General features: G+C 41.6%; 1 protein-coding gene across 3 annotated transcripts in view; it reads left to right on the forward strand.

Annotated features, from left to right (window-relative positions):
• The window catches only part of arvcfa (ARVCF delta catenin family member a), a 31,399-nt gene that overhangs the window by 14,524 nt on the left and 897 nt on the right, over nucleotides 1-15,978 (forward strand). Inside the window, exons 4-16 of one of the 3 annotated variants that reach the window (XM_007250238.3) lie at nucleotides 74-1,022; nucleotides 2,714-2,897; nucleotides 3,099-3,216; nucleotides 3,547-3,715; nucleotides 4,989-5,006; nucleotides 5,259-5,330; nucleotides 10,026-10,153; nucleotides 10,365-10,515; nucleotides 11,370-11,562; nucleotides 12,979-13,090; nucleotides 13,241-13,328; nucleotides 13,585-13,661; nucleotides 14,741-14,844. In XM_007250238.3, the coding sequence (XP_007250300.2) occupies nucleotides 74-1,022; nucleotides 2,714-2,897; nucleotides 3,099-3,216; nucleotides 3,547-3,715; nucleotides 4,989-5,006; nucleotides 5,259-5,330; nucleotides 10,026-10,153; nucleotides 10,365-10,515; nucleotides 11,370-11,562; nucleotides 12,979-13,090; nucleotides 13,241-13,328; nucleotides 13,585-13,661; nucleotides 14,741-14,833 (2,352 nt within the window). In that variant the 3' untranslated portion in view covers nucleotides 14,834-14,844. The remainder of the gene's footprint in view (nucleotides 1-73; nucleotides 1,023-2,713; nucleotides 2,898-3,098; nucleotides 3,217-3,546; nucleotides 3,716-4,988; nucleotides 5,007-5,258; nucleotides 5,331-10,025; nucleotides 10,154-10,364; nucleotides 10,516-11,369; nucleotides 11,563-12,978; nucleotides 13,091-13,240; nucleotides 13,329-13,584; nucleotides 13,662-14,740; nucleotides 14,845-15,978) is intronic. The other 2 variants (XM_015606063.3, XM_015606064.3) reach the window with 2 other exon arrangements.

Below are 15,978 nucleotides of genomic sequence, written 5' to 3' on the forward strand. Positions count from 1 at the left end.
GTAATGTCAGTGCTTTTACATTGAAGAATGTGTTGAGAAATAAATTTCTCAGTATTCTTGGCTTGTTTCTCAGGAAAATCCAACTGATGCAACGGAGACATTACAGACAGCGGGCAAAGGCTCACAGGATTCAGACGGCGATCTCCTGCCAAATGCCTCACTGGAGACAGGAGATGAATGTGCTTCAAGCCCGGCCGCCACTGTAACTCCCCACACCGAGACCAACACCTCCTCTGACACTCCTGGTGAAAGTGTCAAAGAGCAGCCTGCTCAGCACAGCGGCTCCCTTCAAAGCCCACAAGTAGCCCTGAGTAACCTTGGCACCATGCCCCACAGTTTCCCATACCCGCCACCCTACACAACCCTGCCCAGGAACTACTTACCAGAGAACTGTTATACCCTTCCTCTTCACCGAGACTTTGGACGAATCGCCCAGAGCGCGTCCATGTGCAACGGAGCGACCAAAGGAGACCAGGACGGCCCTGATCTGAGGTCAGGAATCGCCGCCATTAGCCACCCTATGATGGGCGGGACCCTCCACCTGAGGCCGACTCTGGACCTCGCGGTTGACGATCACTTGGGCCCACTACCACACACCTACCTGCAGGATCTGTACAGGATGCAGACACTGATTCCGCAGAAACGTGCCAGTATGGTCAGCCTGGACACCATCCGCAAGGACCCCCGGTGGAGAGACCCAAACTTACGGGAGGTCATAGCCATGCTCAGCCACCCCATGGACCCGGTCAAGTCCAACGCGGCTGCTTACCTGCAGCATCTGTGCTACGAGAACGACAAGGTCAAGCAGGACGTCAGGCAGCTCCGAGGCATCCCCGTACTGGTGGGGTTGATGGACCACCCAAAGCCTGAGGTCTACCGCAAGGCGTGCGGTGCCCTGCGCAATATTTCCTTTGGTAGGGATCATTTCAACAAAGTCGCCATCAAGAACAGTGATGGAATTCCCGCCCTCCTGAGGCTGCTGAGGAAGTCTAGTGATATGGAGGTCCGGGAGTTAGTGACAGGTTTGTATGAGGGTGGGATGGCATATGTCATAAGGACATATGATATTTCCATAACTTCATAACTTTACTTTTTAATGGAAACCCAGGTACATATATTGGGAGAATTGATTTTTTGACAGTATGGAAAATGCAAATAGAAAAAAGTGTTCATTACAGAAAGTGTTTTTTTGATCTGCTTTAACTTTTATGACTTTTATGTCATTGCAGATCAAGATATTTTATGCTTTGTCTGATAAACTTAATTTTATTTATTGACATGATCCAAGGACAGACACATGCAGATACCAATCAAACAATTTATTAACGAAGGGGAAAGGCTTACAGGGGTAGTCAGAGGCAGGGTCAGTATCAAAATGGCAGCAGTAATAAACAACATACGGATAGCGTGAACACCGTAGCATCACGTGATCAGCAAGAGTCAGTGAAGTCCGGTGAGAGAGCATGCTGGGAATTAGAGTCTTTGTTGTAAAGTTCCAGAGTCTAGAGCAGGCAGACTGACAGCATCAGGACTGACACATAAATCCATTCAAGCGTTTCAGACCTGCAGTGCATTCCAAAAAAGCTGTTAAAGTAAAGCTTTTACCACTTTGTAATGGTGCCATTCCTTCTCACAACACTTACAAGACATTCTGGCACCAGGAGAATACAAAGCAATGCAGTGTTACAGATAATATTGTTTAGTCCCATTCTTGGTACAAAGCAAACACAGTTTATGCTTTAAGTGCAACAGTATAGGGTTGTTGTTGTTGCCAAATGTTTATACATTCTCTATCAGGGGCAATTTAGGACTGAAGGGATGCCAGTCCAGTACGCATATCCCTTTGTGATGTGTGCAGTATGTGGTTTTGCATTGTCTTATTGAAAAAAAAATGCATGGAAATGTCTGGAAAATATGTCATGTTAAAAGAAGCATATGTTGATCTCACTGCACAATTCTGCATTAATAATGCATTACAGACGTGTTCTGGCACAATCCCATCCCAATGACAGATACTGGCTTTTGAACTCATTGCTGATGAGTCTGGATGGTCCTTTATATCTTTGGTCTGGAGTAAACATGGTCCTTTTGTTTCTTAAAGATGTGGAATACTGTTTCCACTGTGTGATGGTTTATCACAGATTCTGAGCTGAGAGAAGAATTAGAAATTTCAAGGCAACTTACTGCACTAGATTTTTGAGTTTTGAGGTCAACAGTTGGGCCAACTAGAATTTTTTTGTTCAGATAATACATATTTTATGTGTATAAAAACTTCAAATAATATGTATAATAACATTAAATTGCTCAGTAGACCCAGTTTAACTAAACAGTCAAACTGAGCATGTGCAGAGTAGGGTTCAACTAAATTTGTAAATTTTGCCACACAAATAATTTAGTAAGGCCAACTTTTAACAAAAAAATTAATGAAGGTAGTTGATGCAAATGGTTTGCTATAGTTTATGGTGCAATTCAGTATAAATTGTTTGTCTGACAATTTTAAGTTTTGTTTTTGACAGTGTGGCATTTGTTTTTTTAGATTAGTTATTTTATTTGTATTTTCCACAGTCACAGCTCTTTTTTTCTGATTTTCATAAACAATAGATCTCCAGCTGTCCATTCATCCATGCTGTCGTTCGTAATAATGTGTAAACAAGTAGATAAATCCATGCGTTCTTCACATTAACATATAAAAGTCAAAATCTAACCCTCACAGGTACACTGTGGAATCTCTCGTCTCATGAACCTCTGAAGATGGTGGTCATCAACCACGGGCTTCAGACGCTAACAGACGAGATCATCATCCCACACTCTGGCTTAAGAGGGGACCCCAATGACCCTACCAGACCGGGAGATCCAGAGTGGACCACAGTCTTCAAGAACACGTCTGGATGTTTAAGGTACTTTGTGGCATGTACTGTATGCTGTATGCTGTAGGATTTGTCAGATGCCTGATGGTTGATGGTGATGGTTTACTCTCTTTACATCATCGGTCTGGACTGTACTGTATAATTGCATCGTATCATTGAGAATGACCTGTGTGGTGATGGTACCGTGTTTGTGCAGGTCTGTGTAGCTTACAGGAGCTATATCTCCTGCAGGAACGTGAGCTCCGATGGAGCTGAAGCCCGCCAGAGGCTGCGCGAGTGCGAGGGGCTGGTGGATGCCCTGCTTCATGCCCTTTACTCTGCCGTGGCTAAGAGGGATATGAATAATAAGGTAGGCATGTGCAACCAGATCATTGCTGGACCTGGTTAATGTGAGCGGAGGTCAGCAGAGAGGAGAGGAGTAGATTAAAAATAAAAACTCCCAGTAACATGCTGACGTTTCACACCTGGATATTGCCTGTAATATTACTCTCTTATTGTCCTGCAATATGATACACCGTCTGCACTCCCAGGAGGGACATTTGCCGTGTCCCGCAATACAAAAATGAAATCGCTGCATGGTTGGTTGTGGTCAGAATGATAGCTGGTATTTTTATCTGTGGCCCGTTTTTTTTTTTTTTTTACTTTCTTCAGTGCCTTTTTTTTTTGTCGCTCTTCCCAGTCCGTGGAGAACTGTGTCTGCATTCTGCGTAATCTCTCCTACCATGTGCACAAAGAAGTGCCGGGGGCGGAGAGGTTTTACAGCCACCCCGCGGCTCCAACCACAAAGCCGAGGAGCCACCCGAAGAAGAAGGACGAGACGGATTGTTTCGGAGGACGCGGTACCAAAGGTCAGCTAATTAGCGAATCAATGCCTTTAAATATCAATAGCGTTTTTTCTGCAATTAGCTGTAAAGTTCCATCAGTCTTAAATGTGGCGTCTGTAGTTTCATAAAAAAGTAGATCCTGCGACCCCCCAGAAGATAAAAAAAAAACACAGGAAAAAAATCACTATGACCTATTTGAGTGTACTAGTTATCTATACATACTGTAGATACACTGACATGCCAACCAAAATCCAAAAACGAATCCAAAAACTAATTCATGATACTAGTATAGGCCTAGTTCTGTGTCCAATGACTTTTGCCACTGATTCCCATTAAAGCTAAAGAATGCAAGAATGCATTGATCTGTGGGATGTGTGCATGTGGGACCGCCTGTACTAGATCTGGATGTAATTTTTGCACACATGGGCAATTCCAGCCAGAAGCCACCAGTCACCATCATTGCCACACAATAGGCATTATCAACTGTGGGTGCTATAAGATATGATCTGTGTATTATGTATTAGTTAAGAAATGAAACTGTGGTTCAAAGAATGTAAAGAACGCCCAAGTGCAAAAAAAAATATAAAAAAAAATAATAATAATAATAAAAATAACTGTCCAATCGATCTTGTTTTAACATGGTAAACGTGCAGGCTACAGTCTGATATACTCACCTCTAAACAGCAAAAGAGCTAGCGCTGTGGTTAGCGGCTAATGCTAATGCTAATGCTGCTCCAGCAGTGCTAGCCGGGGTTAGCAGCAGGCTACAGCCCAATAATACTCATCTCTGAACAGCTAAAGAGATAGCACTTAGTGTAGTTAGCAGCTAATGCTAATACTGCTTGAGAACTAACTGAAATTCTTTTTTGACTCTGTACTTCAGTGGAGTGGCTTTACTGCTCCTTACGACCACAGTGGTAAAATTCATACATAAGAAGCACCGGATTATAAGGTGCACTGATGATTTTTGGACTTAAAGTGTTAAAAATACAGTACTATGCATACTGTGGTTACATGACACAACCCTTTTGAATTTTTTTTTTCATACAGGCATGTCAGTGTATGTAAATGTAACAGTTATATATACATATGTGTATATATAGTATACACTGAAGCACGGTGTAATCGTATTTCTCTACACTGATCTGGAGTCTGGGTCTGAGCAGCAGTAGGTTAGTGTAGTTAGTTGTTGTAATATGTCACATTTAGCTTTACATGTAACATTCTGCCATTGTGCGTGTGTCTCCTTTCCATGTGGTTGCTTATGCACTGTTGGTCCGACTGTCTCCATCCGCAGAGGAGTGGTTCAATCAGTGTGAGTCTGCTTCTGTTCCTGCCTTGCCTTGTCTGTTTTCTGTAGTCAGTGGTGGAAAAACCTTGATGCTTTATTCCAGTCATGTCACATACACTTGATTTATTCAGCACTCCCACTCCAACACCCACGGTGCCTCCCACACATACACTCAAGCTTTGGACAATGCGAGCGCTTGTTGCTTGAGAATTCTATTTTTTAATTTTTTTTAAAACGTACCAGCGTTGCGTTGCTGATGGTACTATGCCTTTTCAGGCAGGAAGCACGGAGCAAGCGACAAATCATACAGCACTTTGGAAATGCCCAAGCGCACGCTGCCAACGAAAGGTGCAGAGTTTTACTTTGGCTTTTGCCTTCGATTTTTATATCCATCCTTATCACTTTTTCACTATTTCATATCCATTTCTCATTGCCTTGTGCTCCCTTTTACCACTCCAAAGGGAAAAGATCATCCATCATCTTTAATCAGTAGGGCTGTGTACTGGCAGGAACTTGAAGATTCGATACAAATCAATAAATTGTGACTCTGAAGACAATCTGAAGAGTACAACACTGCCACCTAGTGGCCGGGATTTAAACACAACCCAAAACAAACCACTGTCTGCATTCAATCCAAACATGCAGAATAATAATTAAACATCAATATACTGCAGCAAAAACATGCAGTACAATCCCTGTTTTCAGTGGATGCAGCCATCTTTGTTACAGTGTCAATTGCAGATTTCTTTAATCGTTATGCAAAAGAGTCGCCCCCAGCCCTACTGAACTTCAAATTTCAAATCTCACTTTTCTATTAACTCAACTCTACAACTCTATAATTATATTGTATTGATTTATAGTGAAGAAAATTAATGCATATTAGAAAAGTGAAGGGGTGGAGGTCATATAAGAGGTCATCTCACGGTAGGTTATTATCACGATACGCTGCTCACGATAATGATGATATCACGATACTGTAATTCTGCGATAGTCGATATGTAACAAATTCTTTTTTACAGAATTTGACAACTAACATTCCTGACTGCAGGTTTATTAACCATATTCATTTAATCATAGCGCCACCATGTGGAGCAATGAAGCTGTAGCTTTAGTAAGTCTAATTGAGAGGAGATACAACAACAATTCGATGCGATACATTTGAAGCAATGTGATATATCGCAGTAACGATATATTATCCCACCCCTTAAAAGAAGGAAAGCACAGTATTGAAACGACTTCCATTGGACCTACGCTGTACTTCAGTACACTAAACATCAGCCCTGAATTCCCATACCGGTTCATCCCTGTTTTTTTAGTCGCCCACTCCAAATACTAATAGCAAGCACTTGTTTTAATGGAGGGAATTGAAGGTTGAACGGTGTAATAAATAGGGCTGGATTGCGGAGACGTAGGCAGCATATGTAGCCCGCGTCTGAAGTCGAGTGTGTGTTAAGTTGGCAGATGGAGAGAGTGTGGGAGCGTGCTTTGCCGAGGAGAGCCGTGCGGGTCACAGGAAGAAGACAAAGCTTCCGGGGAGGGAGTGGAGCGGAGGGGGTGTCGCTTTGAAAAAGAGAATTTAGTCGCAGGAGCACCAGGATGAGCTCAGGCTGCTGTTTCACGGCGTATAGTGAAGATTAAGACCAAGCCAAGGCAGCTTCCTCCGTGTGTAGGAGGGTAATTAAGTGTTTTTCTGGCTGCGGTGTCAGGCGTGCAGGGAAAGGTGTTTGGAGAGGAGAGGAGCGGCAGGGCGATGATACTGCGCGATACACTTGTTACGCTTGTGTTTGGATGTCGACGCATCAAGTTAGATTAGCGACATTCCGCCTCTGTGCGGAAGCGCGGGAGATCAATGAGATAAGCGCTTTGCGGCGAGATGAAGAAAGGGGCCGCTTTGTATTTAAGGACAAGTGTCTTGTAATTTTATGTAACTGGGTCACCAAGTCTAAGAATGACTGTATCTCTGCCGCACTGACTCCAATACCCAAGCGCACCATTATCTAAATCCTTTCCAATGTACCCAAGCTAATACCATATCAACAGATCTGGGAATAGCTGTGATCAAATTCCGAGCTACGTACGTACGTGTGCTATCTGCGCTTGTGTACTTGCCACTCTTGAAGGCACCGACGGGGAAGCTGAGCCGATTCTGTTTTCATATCCCCCCTTTTTTTGACAGCCTGTGATCTTACGTCTCTTGACTTGAACACCTTTCGATGTCAGATTTGGCTGCTGTTAAGGGCTTTTCGGAATCTGAGATGACGTGAAAGGAAAGCATGCAAATGTAAAAGGGAAAAAACTCAACTCAAGGCTCAACTTGAACGGATGAGGTTTGACATGACGTCTAGTATCTAATGTACGCAATACACCTTATTGATTCGCCCTAACTGTCAAGCTGGGTGAGTTGAGTCGAGTCGAGTGGGTGTCGACACGGTAAGCAGCTTCTGATCACTTCATTCCCAGACAGAGACTCCCTCCATCCCTTAAGTCACCCTTCCGACTCCTTCGGAAAGGGTTCAGCAGAGATAAGTCGGTTTGCTCCAGAGGATCCTGGGGATCAGACAGCAGGTTTATTGCTGCGCAGGTTGAATCGTTAAAAGACTCTTGAGGGCCTTAGTTCATCTCCTTCCATTGTGAACTTTAGATCTTGTCTAAATCAGAGCTGCGTACATTGTCTGTGCTTGTGTACTTATCACTCTTGATGGCACTAACCTCAATGACAAGTGGCCTGGGATCTTGATCTTGTCTCTTGACTTGAAAGTGCCTTCCAGTGTCAGATTTAGTTGCCGATAAAGTTTGTTTTGGTATCCAAGATGAAATGAAAGAAAACCACCCATATAGGAATCTGAATCTGATAAATATGATGTCTAATATGTCATGTACGCTGTACATGTATGCAAGACAACTTTATTGATTTGCCTTAACTGTCAGGTTAAGTTCAAGACGAGTCAAGCCTAGTCGAGTGGGTGTCGACAAGGTAAACAGCTTCTGATCGCTTCATTCCCAAGTGGAGGCTCCCTTCATCCCTGGAGTCACCGTTCCGTCTCCTTCAGAAAGGGTTCAGGAAAGATAAGTCGGTTTGCTTCAGAGAATTCTGGGGATCAGACAGACGGCTCATTGCTGTGCGGTCAAAAACTCTTGAGGGCATTCATAAAAGAGTTCTTAAGGTTTTCTGCTCTGTATTCCAGACAAGCTTTGGATACCTGCCTTAGGTCATCATCTCCTTCCATTGGAAGTTTTGGATTTTGTCTATGTCAGTTGGGCCATAAGTTGAAAATTGAAGCTATGTTCAAGATATGTTATCTTGAGCTTGTCTCTTGACTTGAAATACAATCCTGTTCAGTATTAGATTTGACTAATCTTAATGGTTTTCTGGACTCCGAGATGATAAGAATGCAAAAGTTTGTGGACGTGAAAGTAAAGAAAACAATCCATTCAGGGCTCATCTGGAACGAGTAAAGTTTTGACATGATGTTAGTCATCGCTGTATGCTATACATGTATGCATTACTCTTTGTTGATTTGGCGTAACATTTAAGGAGCTAAGTCAAGTAAACAGCTTCTGATTGCTTCATTTCCAAACAGAGATTCCCTCCATCCCTTGAGTCACTCTTCCGTCTCCTTTGGAAAAAAAGTTCAGTGGGGATAAGTCGGATCAGACAGCAGGCTCACTGATGTGCAAGCTGATGATTTTGGCTGTGTATTTCAGACTAGCTGTGGATACATGCCTTAGGCCATCATCTCCTTCCATTATGAATTTTGGATCTGGAGTATGCCGTTTGGACTGTCTGTCAAAATTCGCTGCTACGTAAGTTTTGCTACTTTTAATACTTTCCATTCTTGATGGCACCAATCAAGCACTAACCCAAGCTAAATCATACTTCCCCTTATTTTGAATCCCGGTCATGCAGCTTGCCATTAGCTGCCGGAGCCCAGAGAGAGCACAATTGGCTTTGCTCTTTCTGGGTGGGTAGATGGCGCTTTTCCCCCCTCCTCACTCCTAGGATGATGTTAATCAATGCGTCTGTGAGCTGATGTATTGAAATCGAGTCCTGTGCTTTCCTTCGAGCGCGTACTTTTCATTCTTGATGGCACCAATCAAGCACCAACCCAAGCTGAATCATGCTGATTCTGTTTTCATAGCTTCCCCTTGTTTTCTAAAAACTCACTTTCTGTGTCCGATTTAGCTTTTAAGAGTTCTGGAATCCAAAGTGACGTGAAAGTAAAGACAATGATCCACGCAGGAACGAGTGAGGTTCAACCTAAGGACGTTTACTGTATGCAGTAAAAGTATGCAATACACTCTATCGATTTGCCTCAACTGTCAAGTCAAGTCGAGTCGAGTGGGTGTCGACAAGATAAACAGCTTCTGATTGCTTCATTCCCAGGCGGAGGCTCCCTCCCCTCCCTTGAGTCACCCTTCCATCTTCTTCGGAAAAGGTTCAGCAGAGATAAGTCGGTTTGCTCCAGAGGATCCTGGGGATCAGAAAGCGGGCTCATTGCTGTGCAGGCTGAATCGTTAAAAGACTCTTGAGGGCGCTTATAAAAGAGTTCTTAAGGATTTCGGCTCTGTATTCCAGACTAGCTGTGGATACATGCCTTAGGTCATCATCCCCTTCCATTGTGAATTTCGAATCTTGTCTATGCCGTTTGGGCTGTCTGTCGCTCAAAAACGAGAGAGAAAGAGAGAGAGAGAGTGAGAGAAAGAGAGAGAGAGAGAGAGGCCTCTGTAGGGCGGGAGGCCTTTAAAGGTCTTATTCTAACAGATGCAGCAAAGATGAAGCTTGCGTAGCATATTAATGCCATATTACCACCATGCTCAGGGAAAAAACTGCATATTTCATCGTTGTGTTTTTTTTGCTGCGGGCTACGCTGTCATGATAAACTCTAACATACATCACATTATTATGGCTTTACCGCGCATACTGAATGTCTGTTATATCCATATCATATTGTGGTTGACTTGCTGGATTATGAATCACTCAGCTTTCCCTACGTGTCAGAGCTCACTGCTTTGATCTGTGTGTGTGTGTGTGTGTGTGTGCAGGTCTGGAGCTGCTCTACCAGCCCGAGGTTGTGAGGCTGTACTTGTCACTCCTCAAGTTGAGCCACAACCAAAACACTTTGGAGGCAGCTGCGGGGGCCCTTCAGAACCTTTCCGCAGGACAGTGGGCTGTGAGTGGGACCACTGGGCATGGAGAGGGACAAGCAGATAAGAAAAAAGAGAGAGAGAGAGAAAGAGAGAGAGAGAGCATAACCCAAGGCCGAACAAGAAACCTTTATACAACAGAGAGCAATTGTCTTTTGAAACCCTGCACATGTAAATGAGGCCTTGAAATTAATGCACGATTTAATAGCCTATCATTCCGTCTCTCCTCTTTCTCAGTGGTCCAATTATATCCGAGCGACTGTGCGGAAAGAGAAGGGCCTGCCAATTCTGGTCGAGCTGCTTCATTCAGATGCAGATAAAGTGGTGAGGGCCATCGCCATCGCCCTGCGCAACCTGGCTATTGACCACAAAAACAAAGATCTCATCGGTAAGAGTGCATTCTGCTATGTTTTATTTCCTTACTTAATGATTGCTTGGTTTTGAACAAAGAAGGACGTGAGTGGGGCGGCGAATGGTCCAGCAGGCTAAGCACTGCCACTATGACCTGGAGATCATGTTGGTTCGAATCCCGGTCATGCAGCTTGCCATAAGCTGCCAGAGCCCGGAGCGAGCACAATTGGTCTTGCTCTCTCTGAGAGGATAGATGGCGCTTTTTTTCCTCATCACTCCTGGGATGATGTTGATCATTTACTAATTAATAGGGTAAATATTGACATACAGTTACAGATACAATTAGAAATTCAATGACCAACCAGTCTTAAAAGCCCACATGTTAATTACCTTCCAACTGACCTCTCCCCTTTTTGGTACTTGCAGTAAAAAAGCACTACAGTACAAAGTTTATGCTAAATTCAGCGAAAAATCAGAAATTCTGTGCTTAATATTATGTCATTATTTAATTTAGAATGTTCACAGAACAAAGGGAAAGATTTCGCGACTTATTACAAAAAAGGCTTGATTTCAAACTATATATTGTTCTGGTTGAATGAAAACATTGTATCTCCAAATAGGTAACATTATGAAAAGGATTCTTTAATGTCAATGAGAGAAAGTTTAATAATTTTGTCATTACTTTTTGCAGAATATAAATAACATTTATCAGATTCAAATTAAGCCAAAATGTGTGAAGCAAAATTGGAGATACAAGGCTTTTCTGTGATTGTAAAAGTATTGTGTTGTGCCTGGTTGGCAGTTAAACAAATGAAAGTCCCAATGATTGAAAACCCCTCCTTTGCTGTTGCTGCTGGTTGGGCAGTAATATGGTATTTCTGCTGTTTGTAGGGAGCTATGCCATGAGGGACCTGGTCAGCAACCTGCCCAGCGGGCAGCAGCGACCTGCCAAAAACCTGGACGGAGACACAGTGGTGGCAATTCTGAATACAATCCATGAAATCATTACCGACAATCTGGAGAACGCTCGCTTCCTCATTCAGGGACAAGGAGTCCAGAAGTTGGTGTCCATAAACAGGACAAGGTATTGGGACTTTCTCATCTGGCATTCATAAAACTTCTCTAAGAGTTTAAGAGCGTGAAAGTGAAATGTATTGTATTTAATGGATGTGAGTCATTGAATGTGAAATCTTTAGCGATGTTGACTAAAATGCATTAAGAACAAAAACTCTCGCAAAGGGTGTTTCCAAAGATTATGCTATTATTTAAATATAGGGCAGGAGCATAAGGACAAAAATTATAGCACAATATGTTTCTTAATTCGATGCAAAAACAGTTGATGCAAAAAAAATCCAATATCGATATGAACAATATAACAAAGTGAAAAAAATTAATGTACTGCATTGTACTGTCCATATCTTTTAGCTTTCAGAGAACCTTCACAAATAAAAAAAGCAAAGATCTTTTTTTTAGGTCTCACAGTGGGGAAGTTCATAGAAACATCAAAACACACAGAATTGGAAAGAGGTAATAATATCAGGAAGAGGTTAGAGTATTAGGATATAAGCATTGTAAATAATAGATTATCAAAAAATGTAATAAATGAGGCTTTAGACACAGATAGACTCCCCAAACAAACTATAGCAACACAAAATATAGTGGTTTTTGTATATATGATTACACTATATACAGCTCTCGAAAGAATTAAGAGACCACTTCAGTTTCACTGATTTTGTTGTTTTATTCTATAAAATACAGGCAACATTTCTCACAAATTCCAAATAAAAATATTGTCATTTAGAGCATTTATTTGCAGAAAATGAGAAATCGCTGAAATAACAAAAAAGATGCAGAGCTTTCAGACCTTAAATAATACAAAGAAAACAAGTTCATATTCATAAAGTTTTAAGAGTTCAGAAATAATCAATATTTGGTGGAATAACCCTGGTTTTTAATCACAGTTTTCATGCATCTTGGCATCATGTTCTCCTCCACCAGTCTTACACACTGCTTATGGATAACTTTATGCTACTCGCTCCTGGTGCAAAAAATTCAAGCAGTTCAGTTTGGTGGTTTGATGGCTTGTGATCATCCATCTTCCTCTTGATTATATTCCAGAGGTTAACATTTTTTAAGTGGTCTTTTTTTTCCAGAGCTGTATGTAATTAATTTTTTTTAGTCAGAAACATACTGGTTATAATTTCCCATCCTATCTTGTTCTTAACTGTCACGTTATTTTTAATTAATTCATGAGGTTGGAAACTGTTTTCTATGGGATGAACATATCTTATATATATATATTTTTTTTTTTTTTTTTTTTTTTGGAAAGTGTCCTTGCTCTTGATGAAATTGTTGAAAATTGCAGTGTGGAAATGGCCCCCGTTTCGTAGAATGCCTTGTGTAATGAAATATAGATTCAGCTCAGAAACAGCTGAAGGTTGTCATTGCTGGAGTTTCATACCGGTTGCTGCATAATGAGTTTTCATTTCCAATTCCACAGCCAGTCTGTACGAGAGACCAAAGCGGCGTCGCATGTGCTGCAGGCCGTGTGGGCCTACAAGGACTTGAGGCACACGCTAACCAAAGGAGGGTGGAATAAAGCGCACTTTAAGGTAAAGCCTTGTTGATCGCTCGGCACCTAATAGCGCTAAACGAACGGCAAATAAACAGCCGGTCAGGGTTCATTTAAGTGTAATGAGAAATAAATGAAGTTCATTTCTTTGCTTGATTGTGAGTTTGGATGCTCTTTATGCGATCTGCAGCCAGTCGTCTCTGGAGTCCCGAAAAAGCAGAAGAACGCAAAGCTAGGCAATGATGACATCACACTGCCCCTAATGGAGAAAAACCAAGGTCAGCACTATCCTTGGGCTTTGTCCCCTAGCTTTCAGAATGCTCACTCATGATGCCCTACTTAGGAATCAAACGTGTGTGCGGATCTGTATGTGTGTGTGTGTTTGTGTGTATGTGTGTGTGTGTGTGTGTGTGTGTTTGTGTCTGTACCAGCATGTGTATTTTGATGCATTCATGCAATGTAGTTGAGACAGGTGGCATTTATAAGGAGAATGCACTTATCCGTGCTTATATAAGCACATCCGTCCCTCCTTAGATGGATACTGCAGCAATGATCAGAGTGACAGGGTTGGAGATGGACCGTGCCACATGATAGAACGGGAATCCTTCCAGGTAAATTCACATATAAACACACACACACACGCACACACACACACACACTTTTTTCTGAGTACATTAACATGTTAATATTAGTATCGGTATTAATATCAATTCGCCAACTGTTCTTTAGTGGAACTATTATGCATTTTTATGAAGATTATTACCTGACACATTTCTCAGTTTGGGTGGGGGGGTTGCAAATGTTGTAATGATATAAATGATATAATTTTATGGTGATGTGTTCAACAAGTAAATTAACAATTATCTTTATTAAACCATATTTAAAATGCACGGTGCAAATTAACCTACTGGCTAACTTCCAGCGGACTAAGGTGCTGCCACCATGATTGGGAATCCATGTTACGGTTGTCATCAGCTGCCGGAACCCTGAGAGAGCACAGCTGGCCTTGCTCTCTCTGGGTGGGAACAGTAGATGTCGCTCTTTCTCCACATCACTCCTACGGTGATGTCAATCAGCATAAGGCTGCGTCTGTGAGCTGATGTATCAGAACCGTGTCTTTGCGCTTTCCTCCGAGGGCACTGTGATTCAGTTCTGTGAACAATTTGTTAACATCGTTTAACATCATGTATCTGTTGTAGACTTTTTGTTCGGACTTTTTTGAAAACTTGTACTAGTGTATGAGTGGACCAGATGCAGAAGTGCTGCTGGAGTTTTTAAACACTGTGTTTAATCCCTCACTGTCGTCTCCTACCTACAGTAGCTTCTCCATCTTGTAGATACAGTAAAGTCCGAAACAGAAGCTCTGAATCTGTAGCTGCGCAGTTCAGTTTACAGTGTTGCTCATCCTCTAGTCTAGTCCTTCACCAGTGCTCACAGGACACTATTGGCTTCTGGTTTGATTTCTGGTTTGTGGAGTATTCTCAGTCCAGTTGTGACTCTGGGGTGTTTAAAAACTCCAGCAGCACTGCTGCATCAGATCCACCACCATGCTACTCAGTGCTAATCAATGCAGTCCTGTATGTGCTCTGTGTTGTTCTATCCTGTGTTAGACTGTGGCAGACTGCTGCTATGTTACACTCATGCCGTATTTTCCAACATCAGGCATTTAAATTGCTCTTTGTTTTCGCAGGGAGTAAACGATAAGAGGCATTTCATCAGGGCTAGCAGGCCAGCTGTTGGCTTAGTGGAGCGAACCCCTCAGCCCTTGGACTCTTGGGTCTGAGGCCCCATCTGGTGAGCTCTGTTGCCAAATTCAAAGATAAAATGGTCTTATGTGCTGTTTCACAGTGATACTAAGCCATCATTAGATGATGCAAACAAGGGAAACTAAGTGTTTTATTCATTTTTTCCTCTCAGACACAAGTGTTTGTAGCTGTTTTAATTCACGTGAAATCAAAGGTAACTGATTAAATAAGAATGGATTATGAGGTTCAGTCTAACAAAGAAGATGATTACAGACCAACAGTGCGACTGGCTAGACTTTACAGCAGTTCTCTTCCAGTAGCCGAGGAAATTACCATATAATTTCATAGCACATCTTCAACACTGGAGCGTTCATTTTTGTAAGCCAACATTTGCTGAAATGTTATCAGTATTCTAAGGCATTTGCTGAAAAAATTCAGATGGGGCACAGACTTAGATGTAGGGGCATATATAAATAATGACATAAAATAACACTGAACGCATGCTTAAATGGGAATCTGTTAGCAGAATCAAATTACAAGCAGTGGAGACATTTTTCAGATAAATTCTGAAATCACAATTTTGATTTTTTTAGTTCTATAACAGCTAATATATATATATATATATGTTTTTTTTATTTGTATACAGCTCTGGAAAAAATCAAGAGATCACTTCAGTTTCTCTGATTTTGCTATTTATAGGTTTATGTTTAAGTAAAATGCACATTTTTGTTTTATTCTATAAACTTCAGGCAACATTTCTCCCAAATTCCAAATAGAAATATTGTCATTTAGAACATTTATTTTGCAGAAAATGAGAAATGGGGTGAAATAATAATAAAAATAATAAAAAAAGATGTTTTCAGACCTCAAATAATGCAAAGAAAAAAAGTTCATATTCATGAAGTTCAGAGTTCAGAAATCAATATTTGGTGGAATAACCCTGGTTTTAAATCACAGTTTTCTCCCCTAAGATACAGTATGCCACTTATTAGCGCCCCCTTGTGGAGAGAAGTCAGTCTGAAAACTGAGATATGAGTGGCTGAGATAAGTAATGAGGTAATCTTATAAAGGTGCTTCATATGGTGCTTTGAGTATAGCATATTTTTTGATTCATAAGGAACTGTGTTTGCAACAGGGATGTAATAAAAGTTAAATCTACTTTTAAATTTGAACTTTTAAAAAA

Source organism: Astyanax mexicanus, chromosome 20 (assembly GCF_023375975.1).
Source record: "Astyanax mexicanus isolate ESR-SI-001 chromosome 20, AstMex3_surface, whole genome shotgun sequence".
Taxonomy (NCBI): Eukaryota; Metazoa; Chordata; class Actinopteri; order Characiformes; family Acestrorhamphidae; genus Astyanax; species Astyanax mexicanus.